The sequence below is a fragment of the Actinia tenebrosa genome, unplaced genomic scaffold (genome assembly GCF_029948245.1).
Source record: "Actinia tenebrosa isolate PJP-AT-01 unplaced genomic scaffold, QUT_ActTen_1.0 PGA_scaffold1__47_contigs__length_23844297, whole genome shotgun sequence".
In the NCBI taxonomy this organism is placed as follows: Eukaryota; Metazoa; Cnidaria; class Anthozoa; order Actiniaria; family Actiniidae; genus Actinia; species Actinia tenebrosa.
Genome location: NW_028292578.1, coordinates 7,961,592 through 7,983,478, shown reverse-complemented (window position 1 = coordinate 7,983,478; position 21,887 = coordinate 7,961,592). Strand labels below are relative to the sequence as shown.

At 36.7% G+C, this 21,887-nt stretch overlaps 3 protein-coding genes across 3 annotated transcripts; 2 read left to right on the top strand and 1 right to left on the bottom strand.

The window, feature by feature from the left end:
* The first annotated feature begins 281 nt into the window (after positions 1-281).
* LOC116287284 (uncharacterized) lies at positions 282-2,350 on the top strand. Its single transcript, XM_031693949.2, has one exon. It carries the CDS (start codon positions 303-305, stop codon positions 1,590-1,592), a length of 1,290 nt encoding a protein of 429 aa, XP_031549809.2. The 5' UTR covers positions 282-302; the 3' UTR covers positions 1,593-2,350.
* Positions 2,351-3,461: 1,111 nt separating this feature from the next.
* LOC116287270 (ras-related protein Rab-36) lies at positions 3,462-10,015 on the top strand. Its single transcript, XM_031693933.2, has 10 exons — positions 3,462-3,826; positions 4,545-4,636; positions 4,799-4,864; positions 5,235-5,336; positions 5,735-5,799; positions 6,390-6,441; positions 6,878-6,959; positions 7,557-7,647; positions 8,446-8,571; positions 9,092-10,015. The coding sequence occupies exons 1-10, from the start codon at positions 3,782-3,784 to the stop codon at positions 9,157-9,159; spliced, it is 789 nt and encodes a 262-aa protein (XP_031549793.1). The 5' UTR covers positions 3,462-3,781; the 3' UTR covers positions 9,160-10,015.
* LOC116287269 (nucleoporin 88) lies at positions 10,016-21,837 on the bottom strand. The gene is made up of 16 exons (XM_031693932.2): positions 21,596-21,837; positions 21,223-21,392; positions 20,581-20,706; positions 20,137-20,427; positions 19,361-19,553; positions 18,687-18,855; positions 17,908-18,006; positions 17,545-17,629; positions 17,044-17,148; positions 16,838-16,909; positions 16,529-16,621; positions 16,273-16,395; positions 15,592-15,738; positions 11,539-11,665; positions 10,953-11,065; positions 10,016-10,409 (listed from the first exon to the last, which is right to left on the bottom strand). The coding sequence occupies exons 1-16, from the start codon at positions 21,812-21,814 to the stop codon at positions 10,346-10,348; spliced, it is 2,196 nt and encodes a 731-aa protein (XP_031549792.1). The 5' UTR covers positions 21,815-21,837; the 3' UTR covers positions 10,016-10,345.
* Between the last annotated feature and the right edge of the window lie 50 nt (positions 21,838-21,887).

Here is a 21,887-nt window from a genome sequence, read left to right as displayed (position 1 = left end):
GAAATTGCTTTGCCTGGGATTCGTGTGAAAAGCGCGTTGTCGTGCTGACCAAGAGGAACGGGACTCAATGTCCAGGCTTTGCACTCTTCTAGAAAGCTAAACCTGTACCAGTTCAGTACCAGTTCAACTTGTTCAATTGAAATATTCGAAGTCCGAAGTCTGAAATATCCTAAGTCTGAAGTCTGAAATGTCCCTCCAGGGCTTCCGTTCTACCTATAGTGGGTTCCCTGTGTACAAGACAGTCATTCTGTGACAGCTAAAGAAATGTTTTAAAGCTTGTTGAAAGTTTAGAAGCTTTAAACATGTTAAGGAGACGAAAAGTATTCATACTCATCCTCCTTGCAATTGTGGTACTCTATGCTACAGTCTTCTTTGGTATTTCATTTAAATCTATTCCAAAGACTGTGAAGTTTTCATTCATAGCGAGACAAAACGTCCATCGATTTTCTAACTCCCGCGTAAAATCTCAAGATCAGCCGAAGAAATTATATGGCGTCAAATCTCTTTCCAACCAAACGAAAAGAAACGATGATAAACTTTATTCAGCAGAGAAGAGAACCAAGGTGGAATTCATGGGCAAAATAAGAGAGAATTATTTAAATTCGTTCTCAGTAGAAGCTCGACTGAAAAGTTCATCAAAACGCTCGGCGCCTCTGAAGCTTGGTCATGAAGAAGGAGCTCTTATTAATAAAGCTGTTTTTGGGGATAGGAATTTTGAAAAACTTAACAAAACAACCATTGAAGGTGAGCTATCGAGCCTTCTTGGAAAAAATCCTATTCATAAAAGCCAAATCGCCATTGAAAATGTTGACATAAGACGCGGTTTTGATGGCAATTATTCGAGTTATTGTCATCTACCTTTCAAATATGGTGAAATGTGCCCAAAAAGCTATACTCAGTTAGGAGGGGAGTGTAGAATGTTCGACAATTCTACGTTTCATTGTCCAGACATTCGTCTTAAAGCCAACAATCCACACAGGCAAGGACAGCTTATCACCACTAGAATGTTAAGGATCTTTGACTTAGTTTGCAAGAAGCATAATATTTCATACTGGTTAACTGGTGGAACTCTCCTTGGAGCTGCAAGACATAAAGGTAATATTCCTTGGGATACCGATAACGACGTGGAAATCACCTTACGAGATTACATCAAGTTCTTTCAATCTGCTGCCAAGGATTTACCGGAAGATATTTTCTTTCAAAATTCTATTTCTGACCCTTCCCTTAGACCATCAAATCCTGTAGAGGCATCACGCTATTCTCACGACGTTGTTGGAATTTATAGACGAAGTTGGAACCCTCGACTAAGAGACACAAAAAGTTGTTATAAGTATTGTATGCAATATGGTTGTGCTTGGCATGATGGAATGATGATTGATATTTTTGTTCAAGATACTAAAGATCCAGAAATTTTTCCTTTAAAACAGATGGAATTTGAAGGGTTTTTGTTTCCAGTGCCAAAAAATTGGCGAAGTCAACTTGAGAAACATTATCATTCCAACTTTATGAAAGTCCCTGAAAAAGAAAAGGATAGATTTCCCGTGGATTTTCCTGATACTGAACACAGCTGTGAGGAGCTTAAAACTCGTTGAAAACCTTAATTTAAGAAACTTAGCCATTTTCCCACTTCAAAATTATAGTGTATTTGATCAAAACTAGACAAACTCCAGGTGTTTGGATCTTGTTTTTTTCTGTTGATCTTATAATCATGAAGGCGGTTTACTCCTAAATTGATCAATTAAAGCCGAACGATTCAGGACCGACATTTGACAGAAGTAATGAAGACTAATGTACGTAATAATAAAATTCGCGGTCTTGTGGCTTACAGGATTTCTTACTAAACCAATAGAAGCGCAAGATACCTCGTTGCAACGTTAGTCAAAAGATAATGGAATATTTCAAAGAAAAGAATGATTTCGTTTAACTTGTTTAAGACGATCTTCTCTGTTAAGGTGTTCTCTACATGACATTAAAATATTTGCAGGTTCTGCCCTTTTTTAGACCACGAAATAAACAGTTTTGCGTTATGCATGTCACACTACTTGTGAATTTGATCTTGCGCCATGACGCAACAAGATCAAATATCCAAATGTTCTCAGTCAGAATCACCAAAATAGTGCAATAGTACCCAGAAGTCTTCACGGCACCATCCACTAGTTCTTTGTGGGCATAGACTATGATGATCCAAGTGCAGTAAATGTTCTTGTCAGTAAACTTTGCCAGGAAAGATAGGAAAGCATAGGTCTACTTTTACGGATCGATATTGCTTATATGACTGATAACGTCTGATCGAACTTATACAGGCTTATAAGCAACCGACTAGGAATGAATAAAATTTCACTTAAACGGATTACGTCAATTGTCGGAGATTTAAATCTAATAAAAAAATGTATATAAAAAAAAGACAAATTTTATGTGGATAATATGGGATTCGAACCCACCAAAAGAAAAACTATATATAATCGATTCTACTTTGCCATACCCCCGAGACATCCGCAGAGCTGAGGCGGCGTATGGACTTCGGACCTGACGGCGATTAAATCCTTCTGCCCTTGGGTGTACGAATTACGCAAGAAAATGTTCTAGCCGAAGCATCAGGGGAGAGACCAGCCGGCCCCCAGACCATATCGGCTAATCCCTTGCATCTCTGCCACGCACGGAATCGGTTGAAAAAATACTGTTAAAAATTCTAGTCTATTCGGTGCACTGTTTTCACGGCTATTGTTATGCTGATTCACCTGGAACCGTGGTCCAGTGGATAAATCGTTGTCGTCAAGATACTGAGTCAAGCTCGCCTGAGAAGGGTTAGCACTTGGATGGGTGACCTAAACATTATACCTACTCACGCTTTTGCTCCTTTTTTCGCTTTTCTTTTTTGATTTTTAAAATAATAGAATATAAAATAGTGAGTATAAAATATAAATTAGCGAGTTTTACAATTATCAAAAAATTCAAAAGGACACCAAATAAAGTAAGCTCATATGACTGGGCTTCCACAGGCATCCCAGTAATAATGGCCGTGCAATCCGCACGAAGCTTGAATGGGGAGGCCAACAAATTAACGGTCCCACAAGCTTTTAGCCTTGAATATTATCGTGTTTAAATAAAGGTATTCTATCCTAAACGGTCACGACAACTTTGCATATATTTCACCTAAAAAAGTAACTTTAAAGGATGAAGTTTTATCTATCACGAAGGTGTATGATTTTACGTCGGTTTTCATCATCTTCTATTTCTTTTTTCATTTCAACTTTGTTCGAAATTATTTTTTATTAGTTCAGTTTTCTCGTTCTTTTTTTTTTTGAAATCAAATGACTTAGCTTAAAATCCACAGTGGCTCTGTATTTCATGGCATTTTGTTTGTCATCCCTTTATTATCCCTAAAACAAATCCCCTAACAAATTTCTTATATAGTTTCGAAGCGGCTCAAAATGCGCACGATGTCGAGTGACCCTCACCCCTGGGGTGCACCGCTCCCATATATTATGGATATTGATCGCAGATGCTGTACAGCGGATGAATCAACCCGCCATCTTTGAAATCCTAGCACAAAGCCTTAGGTTAATACTGCAAATCACGTCCCGATCGGCTTTCACTTTTCAAGATTAACCTGAAACTATAGAAGCAAAGAATGCGTACAGGCGTATTCTAGCGTTCAAACCGGAAGGAGAGCCTCATCGATCCTATTTTTCCAGTAAAGACGACTCACCTTCGATCCTTGGATAATTTGCAGCTTCTATTTTAAAAAATATAAATTTTTTTAAGTAAATAAGGTTTAAGCATGGGCGGTGGAGACAAGAATCGAACCATAATCTCTTTTCCACAGGTAGGTATAAGCAGTTTGGTTTTACTTTAAGGCTTTCTGAATACATTTTTTGTACATTGTTCAATCTAGTTGGACTTCGGTCGATGAACTCGAAAAAAGTATCGGAAGATTCGACCCTAATAAGCTTATATCACACTTTTATTTATCTTTATTCCACATTCTTATTTAGTTCCTTAAATCCAATTGAAACTCCAAAAACTAGTAAGCAATAGTTATCGCAGTAGTTTGTCTTTCGATTTGAAGCATTTTATTTTTGGTATTAATTAATATTTTTACTTTGTTGACAAGCGTCAACGGTGCCATGGAAACTCGTACAATATACTCCTGTTAAAAAATGCTAGAGGAATTTAGAAAAGCCTGTTGCTTTTCATAGAATGTTTTTGTGAGACAGATAATCCATTTAACTTAACATCTGCTATTTAGAAAAGCTATAGTACTTTTATTTAGGAGCTCTTGTGATGTCGTATGGGCTCCCTGTGTCCAGCTTGACCAGGACAGAAAATTTGAGCATTTTCGACTATTTATTCTTTTCATTCTTAGTTTAATTTCATTTATCATTTTTTTCTATACCTTTCTCCAGTTAGTTTATTGTTCCTTGTGTTAGCTCCTGCACAGAAAATTTCTATGTTTTCACATTCATTTTTGAATTTTTAGTCAACACTTTGTTGTATTCAATTTATCAGGTACTCATTGTGTTAATTTGTTTGCTTGAAATTAGCCTTATTCAAAAGATGCTGCCCCAAGACAGGATGGGAACTTTCACATTAAGACCAGAGATGCTTGCCAGTCTGGGAACACAGCCAATATTGGGTAAGTAGTACAATTTCCCCAGTAATTAATGGTCAGTCAATTGAAAATGTTCATCCAAAATTAGCACTGTTATCTTTAACCCTCAGTTAATTCCATCCTACAAGCAATATTATACACAATTTTTACTATTATTATTAAACTAGTATTTCTTTGTTCAAACAGACTTAAAGTTTGCAAGGCCATAGTAATTGGTGACGTCGCTGTTGGGAAAACGAGTCTTATTAACAGGTACAGCTGTATATGTGAAAAGATCTAGAGTGTAATGATAATGCTAATAATCAGTCCAAAGCATTTTTGGTTTTCATAAGTATTTTTATAAGTTTTTTAACACCTTGATATGGACAGTTATTGCCAAGTCTCCCTAGAAAGTGGCTGTTTAAGAATATAATGATACACTCCACACTCACTACATGCACAACTCCAAATCACCTTAGACCTTATTTCTAAGAGTATTTTTTGATTGATGGAAGTTTTGTTGCTCACACAAATAAAAATAGAGTGTAATACCAGCACACCCAGAGACCATAAAAACAAGGGCTCGCAAACCACTGGCTGTCCATATAATGTGAGTAAACCCTTAGGTTATGATTCTTTGCAGGTTTTGTCGTAACGTATTTGACCATGACTACAAGGCCACCATTGGGGTTGATTTTGAAGTAGAAAGATTCAAGATTTTAGATCAAGATTTCAACCTACAACTGTAAGTAAATCAATAATTATTGCTTTTGTACAGAGTTATTTTCATTAATCAATGGTTTTGGTAATAAAGTATGGACTGGTGTTAGTAGTGATAAGGTGCATCTTTGCATGAATATGAATATTGATGATGACGATGATGATGATTATGGGATCATGATGGTGATGGTGATGATGATGCAAGATGAAAGAAAGAAAACTGGTGAACACACTCAGAAAAAAAACCCTCAAATCAAGGAAGAGACTTTATAATATACAAACTTTACTCACACATGATGCAGAATCCAGGAATCAAACCAGAAACCCCAGGCATTATGCAATACCACTATATTTATATATACCACCCCTCAAATTCTTTGTCCTTGAATTAAAGCTTTTTAAAACTACATTTTGTATTTTCAGATGGGACACTGCTGGACAAGAGCGCTTCAAGTGTATGGCTGCAGCATATTACAGGGGAGCGCACGGTAGGTTCTCCGAGTCCATACACTGATCACTGTGGCACCAATTTGTTTTAATTTAGAAAAATATTTTCTTTTAAGACCAGTTATACATTATACACTTAAGTTTCAAGTTTATTCAAATAAAGTAAAATTTACATACAAATAGTAATTGAGGCGGGTCAGTGGTTTTACAATTGGTTTATATGATTAACTATACACTGCAAATATCTGCACAAAATAGAATCTCATTATCCCTTGTTTTTTTCTCCTTTGCAAACTCAGATTGAAATAGTACCGCCATCATAACCAGAAGTGCACTATTTTAATCCGAGCTTGCAATGGGGAAAAATCAGCAAGCAAGACTTGGAGCAAGTCTACTTTATCTAAAACCCCTGGATACCTTGAACTTTCTATTATTATCTTGAACCTGAGGCCGTGTCTCATTGATTTGCATTTGCAGTCATATTTTACCTTGGATATCTTGAACCTTGTCACGTCAAACCTTTTCCCCAGCTCCAGGATTTTCAAGATAATGGGACACCATTGTTATTTCAATCAGTGTCGTTGACATATTTTTCTTACAATATATATATATTGAATTTGTATTCCTCCAGCGATTATTCTTGTGTTCGACATGACCAGTATTAGAAGTTTGGAAAATACCAGGTATATAACTCAATTAAGAAAAAAGGCTAACAAGTAATCTGCATGCTGCAAGCTGCATCAGTGTGTATGACACATAAATATTACTCCAGATTGATGAACATTCCTTGTTGTTAGCTGGCTCCTCAAGTGTGTTTTAAAACTAATGATTAATGATAAAATTATTTAATGGACCTAATCTACCTCTAGACGAATAATATTCTATGATTTCAGACTACGTTTAATTTTCTTGTGAATAAGATTCTTTGTTTGAGTCGTACTGGTCCATATTCATGTGTCTTCTCATGCTCAACCATTAAACAAAGAAATGATACTTTAGAGAATGACATGTGATATGAAATTGGAAAACAGTGGATTAGACCTATTGCACCATGAACTGTAATAGGCATTTGTTGCATACATTGCATATTGCATATTTCTTTTAATTTATTCACAACAGAAGGTGGTTGGATGAAACTCTCGACAGCAACAGAAACAGCTATCCTGAAGTGTTTCTAGTTGGAACAAAAAAGGACCTTTGTGTACGTACTTTATTTATTTATTTTTTATCATGACTTTATAGTACCTGCCAAAATTTAGAACTGTTATAATATCTTGTTTGGTGTGGTTATATTAATATTTGTTACTTTTAACCAGTTACTCATTGTAAATTACTTGTAATTGAGCACCAACAGGGCTACATTGTTATGATGCAATGAATTTTGACCTCCTGCAGAGACTCAGACAAACAAGCCAGCCATCGTAAGATGGAATGGCAGCTAGTTTGAATAGTTTATCATAAAATCCTTTCAAAACATCAAATACTTATGAAACGCCATCAATAGACATTTATAGACGCTACCACAACATTACTTTGAAGCAAAAAATAGCCAAAGGAAATCTTAAATGTAAATATAGACCTTTTAACCTAGGGCGCATTTGCTTTCCCATGTCAGACCACCTGGCATACCGTTAGTACCCTAGAGAATAAGATTCTTTGTTTGTGTAGTACTCATAATTATTCATGTCTTCACATGCGCATTCATTAAGCAAAGAAATATTACTCTAGGGAATGACACCTGGTCTAAAATATTGGGCCCACGGTGAATTAATAGTCTATTATTTTTTAATAATTGTAGAAAGAAAAAGATGCTAGTGAAATGGAATCAAGGGGTATAAGCATGGCACAAGACTTGCATGCAGAGTACTGGAGTGTGTCAGCTAAAACAGGTTAGAATCACATTCACAACACCCATGCACAAATAAGCAATATTTTTCTTATTGTCGTTAAGATTAATAAATAAGCCATTCCTGCCGTCAGGGCTGTACCTATACAATACAATACAATACAATTTTATTTGGCACCTTATACTAATAGTACGTGAGTGTTTGATTCCAAATATATTATAGGTATATATATATACTATGTATTAGGTAATTTTCTTAATTCATTTTCACGTATCAGCATACATTGATGAATGTATGCTGATATGGCTCTTTGTAGAGACGCTGATTTTGAATTGATTAAGAACATAAAACGACTGTCAGCGCTCATATTGTTGAAATTAATGCTGGTGTTTTTTTCTATGAACTCTCTTAAGTCGTTTCTATGAGAGTCATATAGTGGACACCAAACTAGAAAGTGTTTTTCGTTTTACCTAGGGGAGTGTGCATTGAGCCTGGAATGGGGGGAGGGGGGGCTCAACCCCCAATATTTATGATGGTGAAATGATTTTGTCCAAAAAGTAGCCAAAATTGTTTCTTTTGTTGAGTCATTCTGCATATCATTTGCTTTCAACGATCACAGGTGAAGTGAAAGACAAGCATATGCAAAATGGTGTTTTATCCATCACCTTGTTTTGCACCACGCATTTGGGCACCAAAAAATATTTTAAATTAATTTCCTTGCTATGCCCCTAGCCATGCAATCAAGAGTCAGACAGCAAGTCACCATCCTGCAATGAAAATTAACTTAACAGACAATCATGATAGTTATATCAAAGGAAAATTCTTAATGTTCAATCCCAGGTGAAAAAGTTGTAGAATTCTTTTCTCGCATGGCAGCCATAACCTTTGAACAGGCTATACTACAAGGACTAGAACAACAGGAACTACGACAGACCGATACAAAACAGATTGGTGGTGATATACTTAGTAAGTGTACCCTCAATCATCTCAAGTGTACCTTCAACCATCTCATTTAATGTTTTTCACTTTCATTTTTCCAGTTTCATTTTTTGTTTCATTTTCTTAGTCTTTTTCCCATTTTTTCAATTTTATTTCCTGCATCTGCGACATTTAACATTTTTTATTTCATTTTTGTTAATGAATGATAAATTACCCTGGTGCAATGATGTGGGCGTTTCTTCTATGCAACCATTTCTTATTTATTTCTATTCAAGGTTCACTTTTTCCCCTTTCTTTCTTTCCCATTTTCCCCCTTTCTTTGTTTCCCTTTTTTTCCCTTTCTTTCTTTCTTTCCCTTTTTTCCACTTTCTTTCTTTCTTTCCCTTTTTTCCCATTTTCCCCTTTCTTTCTTTCCCTTATTTCCCTTCGTGTAAAATGCATAACATTGTTTTACTAACTTGGAAAAAGTACCAGTAGAATAAATATTTATATTATATCTGGACTGTTCACAAATCTTTTGTGTATATGTATTTTTTCTTGATGCCAGGAATCAAAAAAGTTGAAGAAAATGAACCCACATCCAAAAAGTCTTGTTGCGCAGGTCGAGCAAAGTGAAAACAACATTCTGATTATAGATTAATATATGGTTACATTATCAGGCATTTGTTGACAAAATTATAGGATTATCAAATGATCTCAATAGCAGTAGTAAAGATTTAAAGACAAGAGGCACTTCTGGAAAATTCGCTTGAGTGACCTGGTGAAACTATGGCTCCCAGTCGAGGTTGGATTTGATGTAAATGTAAATGTATGAAAACATTAAGTCCAACTTGGACTTTGAGCCATTGTTTCATGGCCATTCAATAATTATAAAATAGTCTTGATAATAGTGTTAGAAATTAAAGACAATACACATTTTTGGAATCGTGGCCCGTCAAGTTACTTAAATTTGGATGTGCACACAACCTTGAGAAAACGGTCTATATCTATTGAGCATACGTTTTTTATTTTGATATTGGGAAATAAAAAACACCCAAATTATGTTCCAGGAAGAGCCTGTGTTGGACCCTTTTAGGCTCTTGTAACACATCAAGTCCAACTTGGACTAAGAGCTATTGCCTCATAGTCACTCTACAATTACAAAGTTTTATAGGGAAGACATGTTTTTGCTCTAGATTCTGAGCATTAACGATGCAATAAAAAAGTCATGTAACATTTTTGTAACTTTCAAGAGCTTTCTGTCTTGATGAGCAACTGCTCGTCTTGTCAAGTTAATGCATGAATAATAAAAGACTTAATATTTATTACCTGACATGCATGAATTGTATAGATTTATACCCTTTCTTAAAGCAGTAAAAAACCAAATGTGTGTACAAATTTAGTAGAATACTATGTAGGTCTAAATAAAAAAATAAATTATGTCATTTTGTATGATTATTTATGAAAAATAAATTAACAACTTGGAACTGAATATGATGAATTGAATTTATTGGTCTTACTATGACATTATGGCCAACCTCATTCGCTGTGACCACCATTATTGAGTTAGCAAACATCTCTCAGTAGGTTAGTAGCCCCATCTTACCCTCCCTCTAGCTCCATGGTCACAGTGATATAAACAAAAACTGTCTTTTTATTGCCATACTTGGCATAGTCTTCACGGAGGGCATAGCTATCGAAGCACTAATATCAACACTGTGCTTTTGTTTAGTACAGTCATTAAATATACAATCGTAGCCTACACCTGTATTTTGGACATGGATTGCATAATTTCATACTCTTTAAAGTACTATCGTATTCATCATAAACCAACTTGTAGTTTGAGGTCTTTGACTTGATTAATGAGGTCTGATATGGTGTCTGTCCTAAAAGGAAAACATCATATTTATGTTATTATTAGAGGAGTAAATTGGTAATTGTGCTGCATGATAAGCAAAAAGTCCCTCAGTCTGTAAATCTCACACTTTTGTTTTTTTTCCCGCTGATCTGAGCAGCTTTAGCTTGTAGCTTTAAAAACTCTTAATAAATACAGAACACTGATGGGTAAAGGGATCATAAAGAGTATAATAGACCTATCCTGAATTCGCTTGACTGACCGCGAAACAATGGTTTGAAATTGAGACTGGACTTGATTATTTTGTTCATCAAGTCCAGCCTCGACTTGAAACCATTGTTTCGTGACCAGTCAAGCCAATTCGGGATAGGTCTATTACATTGATGTAGGATAGATTTAAACTCCCCTCATAAACAAACTTAGTCTCTTGAAAAAAGACACTTTCAACTGGCTATTGCTGAGGGTGGTCAATGTTCCCATGCCACCCCACTATTTTTTACTGCTTAGAGAGAACTCAAAATGGGCCAAAATAAGTGCTTTGCATATATCAACACAATCATGCTGTTTTACTAACTCGTTTTTGAGAACACTTCGAATGTTTTTTTGTTGCTTGACGCTGATTACTGGTGACCCAGAAGAAGAGCCAGAACTTTTACGTCTTGTCTTGTGTTGATGTTTGGCTCGAATCTATAGGAAAACAAGTCACAAATAATCAGTCATGGATAGTAAGCAAAGGACCAGGGCTAAGAAAAGAGCAAGATTTTAAAACCCCTCAAATTTTCTTGACACCCTGAAACAGCTTCTGAGCTCTGATCTAAGTCAGGGCATGACTAACTTTAAAATCAAACCCTGAAACAACCTCTGGGCTGATGGTAAGTCAGGGCATGGCTAACTCACAGATCAAACCCTGAAACAAACTCTTTGCTGATCTAAGTCAGGGCATGGCTAACTTACAGATCAAACCCTGAAACAACTTCTGGTCTGATTTAAGTCAGGGCACAGCTAACTTAAAGATCTATCTGGAAACAACCTCTGGGCTGATCAAAGTCTAACAGAGAATATATGGTTTTGGGGGGAAAAGAGTCTATCCAAGCCATATATTCTCTCCCTTGATCTTTTCCACATTGGTCAATAACTCTGTGAATAATATTTCTCCTGACCTGATCGAGTGAATCTTGTAAGAAGTTTACACGAAGTTGGATTGTTTCAAGTTCTTCTCTCATTTTCCCCTCTGCCTTTGAGATCACAGGGATTTGTGTCTCAATGTGCTGACAAACATTCTCCAGTCTGTGAAATAAATGACAACTACAGTAGCAGTTTGCTGGCAGGGTGGTCTTGTTGAGAGAATTACATGTTAGTGTAGAATGCTGCATCATCACTGTAACAACACACAATAATAATACTTTATTCAAAAATGTAGATTACATATTTTGAAAAGGAAGACATTGAGGTTAGCCCTATATAAGTCCCCTAATTTAAAATAAATAAATAATTTTAAGAACTAATAATATACATATATATATGTACAATACTAACTTCAAAAAATGTTCATGTGTTTCTTAAGTCTTGTTTTAAATTTATTTACGTTGGGTTCATCTGTATGATTTACTACGTTATTAGGAAGATCATTCCAAGATTTGATTATTCGCACAAAAAAAGAATATTTGTAACAATTTATTCTAGCAGATTTGGTCTGTATTTTAAATTGGTGATTAGCTCTTGTTTTCGTACTTTTACAAAGTTCAAAATAGTCACTGAAATCTAGACCGTTCATCTTGTGTACAATCTTATAGCACTCAACTAGAGAGAGGAATTCCCTTCTAAGTTGCAAAGAGTTCCATTTGAGTATCTTACATCTGTCTTCATATGCCATCTCTTGTCGTTTTTGACCTAGTGCGATGCGTGACGCTCTTCGTTGTATAGATTCAATTGCATGGATATCCTTTACTAGGTGTGGTGCCCAAACTGGGCATGCATATTCCAGAATGGGACGGACCAGTGATTTATAGAGTATGGAAAAGATTTCCTTATTTCTACTACCCGTGGTACGTTTAACTAAACCAAGGACTTTATTTGCTTTATGTACAATTGCTTCTACATGTTTGGACCAACTTAGATCGCTCGACATTATAACTCCAAGGTCTTTGTAGTCATGTACGTTCTTTAATGCTGTGTCGGATATGTAATATTGTGTTCTATTCTTATCACCCTTATGAGTTATCCTCATGGCTTCACACTTTTTAGGGTTAAACTTGACTTGCCAATCCGCCGCCCAGTCTTCTAAAGAAGCAAGGTCCGACTGTAGAGCTGTTACATCCCCAACGTCGGTTAGTCGTCGATAGATCTTAGTATCATCAGCAAACGATTTGATGCTTGATGTGGCTACGTTTGGAATGTCATTTACATATAACAGAAACAAGATCGGCCCCAGAATTGAACCTTGCGGGACACCCGATGTTACTGGAGACCAATCAGAAAAGGATCCACGTATTTGCACTCTTTGTTTTCTATTAGTTAGAAAATTCCTGAACCACAATAGTAATTGATCGTCAATGCCATACCTGTTAAGCTTGAAGAGTAGGCGTTCATGTGGAACGCTGTCAAACGCCTTTGACAGGTCTAAAAAGATAACATCTGTCGCTTTTGAGGTATTTCTTGATAAACACCAGTCATTATAGCTACTTAGAAGTTGGCCTACTGTTGATCTGCCTTTTAAGTATCCAAATTGATTTTGGTTTAATAGTTGACGTTCTGTCCAGAAGGCTATGACTCTTGATCGTACTATTTTCTCTGCCACTTTACAAATGATAGATGTCAACGAGATTTGACGGTAATTTTCCTTGTTGTGTTTTGGACCTTTTTTGTGGATTGGAGTTATATTTGCAATTTTCCAGTCCGATGGAAGTGTACCAGAATAAAACGACTTGTTAAACATCTTGCACAGTGATGTGGATAATTCCTTTGCACATTCTTTCAAGATACGCGGTAGTACTTGATCGGGCCCAGGGGACTTGTGAATGTTCAATTCTTTTAGATAACTTTCCACTTCATTAGCTGAACATTGAACGTTGCGTAACTTTTCAGTAACAACAAAGCCAAATTCTGGAAGGATGCATTGTTCTCGTGTAAATACAGATGAAAAGCATTCATTCATGTGTTGTGCTATGTCTTGATCACTTGTCACTTCTTGACTTCCTTCTTTCAGCAACACTAAGTCATTGGTACCTTTTCGTTTTGATTTCATGTAGTTCCAGAATGGCTTTGAATTGTTCTCGGATTTTAATTTGTTTGCTAGATCTTTCAGATGGTTCCATTTTGCTGAATTGCATTGCTTTTTCAAAGAGTTGTTTAGATTACGGTACGCAGTCCACTGTTCCTCGTTGTTCGATTTTTTGGCTTTTTTATAGAGGTTTTTCTTTTTCCTGCACAGTTTTATTAGATCTTTGGTAATCCATGGTGCACTAATTTTCCTTTTTTGACGGTATTTTGGTATACTATCGTTGACTGCTGCAAAGTAAAGGTCTTTCCAGGTTTCCCAATTGGTGTTTATATCTTCGTCTTCCAAAATACAATCCCACGGTGTTTTATTAAACAGAGCTCTAAGATGATTCCAATCGGCTTTGCTAAATGCGTAGACTTCTTTTTTTGACACACGGTTTTGATAAGGATGGGTGTCCACTTTGAAAGTTATTGAATTGTGGTCGGAGAAGGGTTCTCCGACTTCGAGGTCTTTAATCAAATCAGCATTTGTAGTTAGTACAAGATCTAAAATATTCTTCTCGCGAGTAGGTTCATCAACTGATTGTTGTAAAAAGTTATCATGAATTATTTCTGAGAGAAGAGTGTGATGTTCAGAGGTTTTTGTAGGTTGGTTGGTAGCCCAGTCAAACTCGCTAAGATTAAAGTCACCAAGTATTAATAAATCCGTAGTTGAAATGTTAGTGAGACAATTCTGAAGGTCTTCTAAAGGTTTGAGATTGCTGTTTGGTGGTCTATAAAACACTCCAATGGTTAACTTCTTGTTGTTGTTCCCGGTAGTTATATCAATAAAGAGTATTTCTGATTGACAATTTAAATCTTCTCTTAAAGAAGTTATAATACAATTTCTCGTGGCAATCAACACTCCTCCGCCATGTCTTCCCGCATTTCCAGGACGGTCTCTTCTATAAACACTATAGTCGTTGCCGAATACTTCGGCGTCCGTTATCGAAGCGTCTAGATGGGTCTCAGTAAGGACTATGATGTCAACTTGGCTTTTGGCTAATTCTAGTTGCAATTTTGCGATTTTGTTTACGATACTCCTGGCATTCGAGTAGAATACTGATAACTTCGAGGTTTGATTTGTCACCTTATTTTTTGTCTACATTGTCATTATTGTTTCTGTCGTCGTGGCCAGGGTTAGGATGAATGTCTCCACAAGATAGTATACGAAGCTCCAGTTGAAAACTAGCGTCGTGGTTACTGTAGAACTTAATTCTTTGCTTGTAGAATCGTCTCCGTGGTCGGGCATACCAGAACGCCGAGTTGTTGTTTGAGATTGATACCAAGATGAATTCAACTTGTGCTGGTTTATACTCTTGAAAGTATGGATTCGGTACCAGAATATCATTTTGTCTGAAGACTTGAGTTTCATGTGTTATCTTGCGTTGGCTTTCAGTAAAAAAAGTGAGGATTAACGACCCAATAAGATAAAAACTGCGGAGCCGTTTCAAGTCAGCACGTTTAACCTTCGTCATATGATATGCCTATAGATATGTAGATATGCCTATCTACAGAAATGATGGTAGAATCTTCTTTCTCCTCGGTATGAGAAGTGACTATTCACCAACTATCCTTAATTAATACAAGCTTTCTAAAGCATGACCTCGAGCCATGACCTCGAGCACACAAGCATTTGGAAGGAAGGGAAGAAGAGAGGGAGAGAGGCAGAAAGGAAGGAGGCAAGGAAGGAGGGAAGGGAAGAAGAAAGGAAGAAAGGAGGGAATAGAGGCGTGAAGGAAGGAAGGGGGGAAGGGAAGAAGGAAGGAAGAAAGGAGGGAATAGAGGCGTGAAGGGAGGAAGGAAGGAATAGGGGAAGGGAAGAAGGAAGGGAGGTAGGAAGCAAAGGAGGGAATAGAGGCGTGAAGACAGAAGGGGAAGAAGCAAGAAAGAGTAAGGAAGAAGAAAAGAATGCATGAAGGTAGAAATAATTTTATTTTTGACTCCTGTCTTACTTGTCCGACAACTCAATATCCTGTGATATCACATCTTCTATCTTGTCGGCTAACTCTTCTGCTTTATTCCTAACGGCATCTCGATTTCTTCGAAGGTTATCAAGATCCTGCTCTTGTTTCTTTTTTTGATCTCTCAAAATGGAAACTCTGAATAAGAAAAATTCAAATCAATGATAGCAAAAAATGAATTGAAAGCTAGAAAAAGGTATGGCATGTGGATTAAATACTATCAAAAGAAAAACATCACCAGTTGATAATTAAATATTTTTTCAAAATATTACATGTTCTAAACTCAAAAACCAAAATAAAAAGGAAATAAGAATGGATTTGTACTTTTGAATCAGCTGACAGTTTCCAACTGACACATCTCAATCAACACTAACCTTGTTGGTTGACATGTACCAAATGGATATAAAGCTACACAATGGCCCTTTATCACGTAGAAAATTAATTTCCCCCACATAGTTTGGCATTCAAGCTCTTTTAAATAAGTCATGCTTGGTTAAACAAAGTTTTAAAAAAAAACTTAAATAAAAAGTAAACAAAGATTTTTCATTTCCATATATAGAAGCACTGTGCGATTAAGGCCCATTACTGATATTAGAGTTAATAGTCTATTAACTCTGCTGATATAGATTGAAATGTTTTATTGGCAAGAGTGAATGAGTGAGGTAGTAGTACCTTTTTTCTATTTCTACTTTAGCACGGTTCTGTCTTTGTAAATATTCCTCCCTCAAGATCTGCTGTGCTTCTGTAAAAATCTTAAGACGGTCTTCTTGGGAAAGATCACTGGTGGATTGTGCCCTTCAACAAATAAAAAAATCATATTTCATTTAAAACCCTCTCTATATGCAACAAGTTAATGTAAAAACTTGCCAAAAATGTTGCTTTGGAGTTATATCAAGGTTAGTATACATTTAGTAATCACTATTAGTACCTGATCAGTGGTGTTGAAGTGTTTCGCGTTAGAATCTTTCTGATGTGTTCAACAAATGATCCTGATAATAGATGACGCATTGGAGACTTGATTCTAGAAAAATAAACATTCCTGTCACTATGATCATTCTCTTTTTACTCTCTCTGACAAAAGGGTTCAGGGTTGAAACTTTGTATGGTTTAGTCTTTTGTTCTGTTTAAGAGATGGATCATTTCTGTTTTTATATTAACACTGGGACAGTCCATTTTTATATCAGTTCTCTATGATACATGGTACTCTAAACTTATATATATCCTCTGTCAGAAATACCCTTTATAATTCTTTTCATCCTCCTCCTCCTCCTCTGTGTTTGATGGCGGAGCTAATGGTCTTTGAAGTAAGCTATAGATATCAGAATAATAAATAATATTATGAATGTGTTAGTGAACGTTTCACCTCTACACCATTCTTATAACTCAAGGAAGCAAAAGTGCTTCAAAACATCTAGCAATTATCTTCATCTTAGCTTGTCTTACTCTAGAGGTCTTGCTATACACTCCATCCTGTCTGTCAGACAAACAAGAGATGATCCTAGAATAAGGTTGTTGATTACACACAGTCCATGTACGGGTGATGGAGCACTGCAAACCAACACAGAATAATGTCAAAATCAGAATCAGAGAATGAAGGAAGGAGGAAGTGAGGGAGGAAGGAAGGGAGAGAGGGAGAGAGTGAAGGAGGGAGGGAGGGAAGTAAGGAGGGAAGGAAGAAGGGAACAAAGGAAAGATGAAGTTAAGGATGAAGGGAAGAAGAAAGGGAGGGAGGAAGGAAGGGAAAGAGGGAGGGAAGAGGAGTAGGGTGAAGGAGGAAGGGAAGGGAACAAGGAAGATGAGTAAAGGATGAAGGGAGAAGAAGGGAGGGGGAAGGAGGGAGAGAGGATGAAAGGATGAAGGCGGGGGGGGGGGGGGGGGGTGGGAAAAAGGTGGGGTGGAGGGGGAGTTAGATCATTAGCTGGGTAGGTATTATTAGGTACCAACCTTTCAGTGGAGGGTGTTGTGCAAACCATGTGATAAACTATTGCTTCTTCATCTGTGTCAAACATTGTAGCTCCTTCAACACCATCTAACATAACAATCATGCATTAATATATGACACAGTACGATTCCATTAATTTTTTGTTTACTGTTTTGAAGCATGTGGGATTAGAGAGAAGTTTTAGGAACATGGCCTGCAAATTTTTTATACCAACCACTGATTTATAAAATACAAATTAGAATAGCCATTATTTTGATACAAATGTTCAAAAAGTATGCCTGTGTTAAGTGTGCTCTCATAAAGAGAATGCCCCACCTCGCAGTCTAATATAAGTTTCATAACATACGATTTGCCACAATATTTACCTTCGATACAGAAAGATTCCAATTTTCTAACCCAGGGTAACACTATACTGTGTACTCCCGATGGATGGCAGCAATGGTATTGATTTGATGAGGCAGAATCTGATCAAAACAACACAAATTAAAGAAAATCCTTCAAATAGATCAGCCCAGAGGTTGCTCCAAGGTTCAATAAAATTGAAGTTAATTCATGGTTGATAGAAGTCAAGAACCCAGATGTCTAGAGAAATTGCTGCAGTGTACTTTTCTGTGCAGACACGCTGACTGGGACCACTTGAAGAAAGTTAACCAATCACAACAGAGTGAAAAAAAAGGACACAAACTTAATTCAAACTTTAACCAACCAGGGAACAAAGCTGAGATATCTGAGAAAAACTTAGATGTCATACATCGTTCTCATAATGGCTGAAAAGGGCACAAAAACGAGGTCACCCAGTCATTAGTTCACAATACAAGATATAAAAGTACATTAAATGAGTTTATAAGAGAAAAGTATAGAAATTTAACTCTTGTTTTGACCTGTATTCGCGCTTTCAACCTTTATTCTGAATGAACAGCCTTGCTCAGCCTTGCAAGATGAGTGGGTGACCTCGTTTTTGTGTGCTTGTCAGCCATTATGAGAAGGGTGTATAACATCAACAGTGGGAATGAGTGACTGTGATTGGCTGAGGTAAATATGATACTGATTTTGCTGTCTCCTGATTGGCTAAAGTCTTTTTTATCTTAAGTATTTGTTCAAGCGATCATTGTTAGTGTGTCCACACAGTTTTATTAATACAAACCTCGATAGAGCTGAACAGGACATGAATTGAGAGATTCCACAGAATCATGACTGGCTTGAGATGACTCGTCAACATCCCTGCCTGCAATAGATCTCTGTAACTCCACACACTCATGAACATACAAGGTAAGATCTGATACTGTCAACTGCTGATCACTCCAGGATTCATTCTGAAAAGTATACAATATTAGATATAACATACGCCAATGTTGATACATCATTTTTAAATGTACCATTTCAGATTACACGTCATTCCCTAGAGTATCATATCTTTGTTTAATGGTTGCACATGAGAAGACACATGAATGTGGAGCAATACAACTCAAACAAAGAATCTTATTCACAAGAAAATGTGTCATTCTCTAGAGTATCATATCTTTGCTTAATGGTTGCACATGAGAAGACACATGAATATGGACCAATACAACTCAAACAAAGAATCTTATTCACAAGAAAATGACACATGGTCTGAAATGGCAAAACTTTACACCAAATGTAAAGAGTAAAGTATATAATCTGATTCCTAATATTAATTCACACACCATGTATACCGAGTTCAGGACTCGAACCCAGGTCGCATTGGTGAGAGGCGGAGCATTAGCAATGCACTCCAGCCTTTTTTTCCAAAGCTAGTACTACCTGTAGTCAGAAAAAATATTTTATTTATTCAGTTACCTTGTCTCCTTGAGCTGAATCACTTTCATCGTTACTCTCAAGAACAATACAATGATATATCCTGCCATTAGCAGTTGCCATGACAACCACAGGGGGTTGGGACTGCAGACAGATTATTGAACAAGCATCTAGACCATAGTTGTTGTCTGTGGCAGGGTGCATGGTGAGCGGACCAACTGATTCTAATCCAAACCTAAAATTATTATTTATCAATTATTCACCTCAGCCTTAGTGAATATAGGGAATATTTACCAAGACTCTAGACTTCGAGCAGTGAGGTAAATATTCCCCGTTATTCACTAAGGCTGAGGCAAATAATTGTTTTAGTATAAATACACAGGTGATTCTTTAAAAAAAAAAAAAAAAGAAAAAGAAAGAAAATGAGGTAAAAGACATTTTTTTCCAGCAATAACATCAAAGCGGCTGGCCTCCATTTTGGATTATCGCTGTAGGTGATTGTCAGTGTGATAGTGTGAGTTTCTCGACCAATCAGCGCGCAAGATTTTCAATAATCACCTGTGTATTTTAAAGTAACATATTCTCAGTACCTGCGATACACATGAATATAAAATGAAAATAGGGATTCTCATGGACAGCATTATATTCAATGTGTATTACATTGCATCTGCATTGCTTGGGGTTGGGTGGGTGGGTCTTGATGTGGTTGGAATGAATTTGTACTAAGGAAGAAGTAACAGTAATCATACATGGCACGAAATTGTGGGATAATGTTAATTTCAACGTCATGTTCCAGTACTGAGAATAGGAAATCTTACCCCTTGTTACCCAGCTCAAACACCAAATAGTACACATCTGCATTCTCTCTCAGTATAAACAGGGGATAAACTGGCTCTGCTTCAACTGCAGAGCTACTTTCATTCTTGAATCGAGGTTTACATTTCCTTATTGGAGGAGCAAAGTCAAATGATACAGACGTCTCTCCCAGGGCTATTGCAAATGCTGATGCTGATGTCATTGTGCTTCTGCTCTGGTTAACTTCAGATGAGAATGGGTCACTAAGGTTGATGACTTGTTCTGGAACTTCAGGTTGAAGGATGTTGTATATCCTAAAATTAATACGTATTAATTTATGAGTAAGATCAAGGTTTGTTGTAGTAAAAGTAAGCTCAGATATTTTTAGTTTGTTACCTCCTGAAAAACAACCCCAGGGCTGATCTAAGTCATTTATTTAACTATTATTTATTATTAGTATTACAAACCTCAGCATGTTATCAGAAGTGAGTACAACTAGGTGACTGTCCGTGTGACTGGATGGGTGCCATCTTGCCTCAAGGGCAACAGTCTTGGCATGAACAGTGAAAAACCTCTCATCGACTGTTATAGTCCTGGAAAAATAAAACACATTCTTGACTGGACAATTTCTGATTGGATATATATTCAGCTCATAAAAAAAGGTTCGTGAAGGGTTTGTTGCATGACGAAGTTGCATACCAAGCCCAAATTTCACTATGCGGGTGATTCCATCAGCAAAAGGTCACATCCATATTGGAATTTTCCCAAATGTTGTCTCCACATTTTTCTGGAACAACTTCTTCTGTGCTGACATTATTTACACATGAATATAATACATTTCAAGTTTACATGTAGTATGCAATATGCAACAAGTGATATGCATCATGCAAGATGCAATAACACCATCTCTAACCTTTTTTGAATAGCTGTAGTAAACCACTTACTAAACTTGCTGGCATAGTTGATTTATGCACTCAAGCATTGTTCTAGCTCTATTTATGAAATAAAACCACTTTGTCCATGATTTGTCTTCTTAGCAAATAAATTGGTGGTCAATCTGAATCGCAAGTGGGAAATGATCACATGCAATTTATAGCAGCTTTTCTTACCTACAGTTGACAATGTCTGCTCCGCCTTGATACTCGGCAAACCTGCCCCAGCGTTGTGGCATCTCAATAACACTAATCCCCTTGTGACCAACCAGAGCAAGATACCTGCCAGTTAGACTGAACCTTAGTGTATGGACTTTGAATAATGGATGCTTGGTGAAGAGAAATTCCTGGAATCGATCGAAGGAAACGAATTATAAACGATCAATGGGACAGTGACATTGCGTATAATATTTGTACATTGATTACAATCAAAATCCAAATGTTCGTATCTTTTCTTATTATTCAAGAAATACAATAGCTGCGCAAAAATATATTCCTCGTTATAGAAAGTAAGAAAAAAAACCAAGAAGAGTAGACTGATCAAACTCACTTGATATTTATCAGCTCGCTCATTTTCAAACAACACGTTTTTCAGATTGGTCGTGAAAATACGAGATTTTTCCGGCACCCACACAAATAACTCCCCTTCTCTCTCAGCTAAGACATTCCTTGCTTCCGTAGTGGAGTTGTCTTTATGGTAGCACTCGAGAACTGTTTGAAAAAGTGGATGTTTTGACAACTTTTCAATCCAACGATATTTTTCCGCCATTTTGTTTCTTCAATGTCCGAGGACGAAATAGACCACAGGGAACCCAACTCTGGACTCAGTAAACATTTAGAAA

Bases quoted from the DNA above. Each gene is read 5' to 3' on its own strand.
- LOC116287270 (XM_031693933.2), top strand. From the start codon at position 3,782: ATGGGCGGTGGAGACAAGAATCGAACCATAATCTCTTTTCCACAG. The intron at 3,827-4,544 runs GTAGGTATAAGC...GCTTGAAATTAG, and splicing joins CCATAATCTCTTTTCCACAG to CCTTATTCAAAAGATGCTGC. The intron at 6,960-7,556 runs GTACGTACTTTA...TAATAATTGTAG, and splicing joins GAACAAAAAAGGACCTTTGT to AAAGAAAAAGATGCTAGTGA.
- LOC116287284 (XM_031693949.2), top strand. From the start codon at position 303: ATGTTAAGGAGACGAAAAGTATTCATACTCATCCTCCTTGCAATTGTG.
- LOC116287269 (XM_031693932.2), bottom strand. From the start codon at position 21,814: ATGGCGGAAAAATATCGTTGGATTGAAAAGTTGTCAAAACATCCACTT. The intron at 20,428-20,580 runs GTTTGTAATACT...TATTAATTTTAG, and splicing joins ACTTCTGATAACATGCTGAG to GATATACAACATCCTTCAAC. The intron at 17,630-17,907 runs GTAAATATTGTG...TTGTTATGTTAG, and splicing joins GGAATCTTTCTGTATCGAAG to ATGGTGTTGAAGGAGCTACA.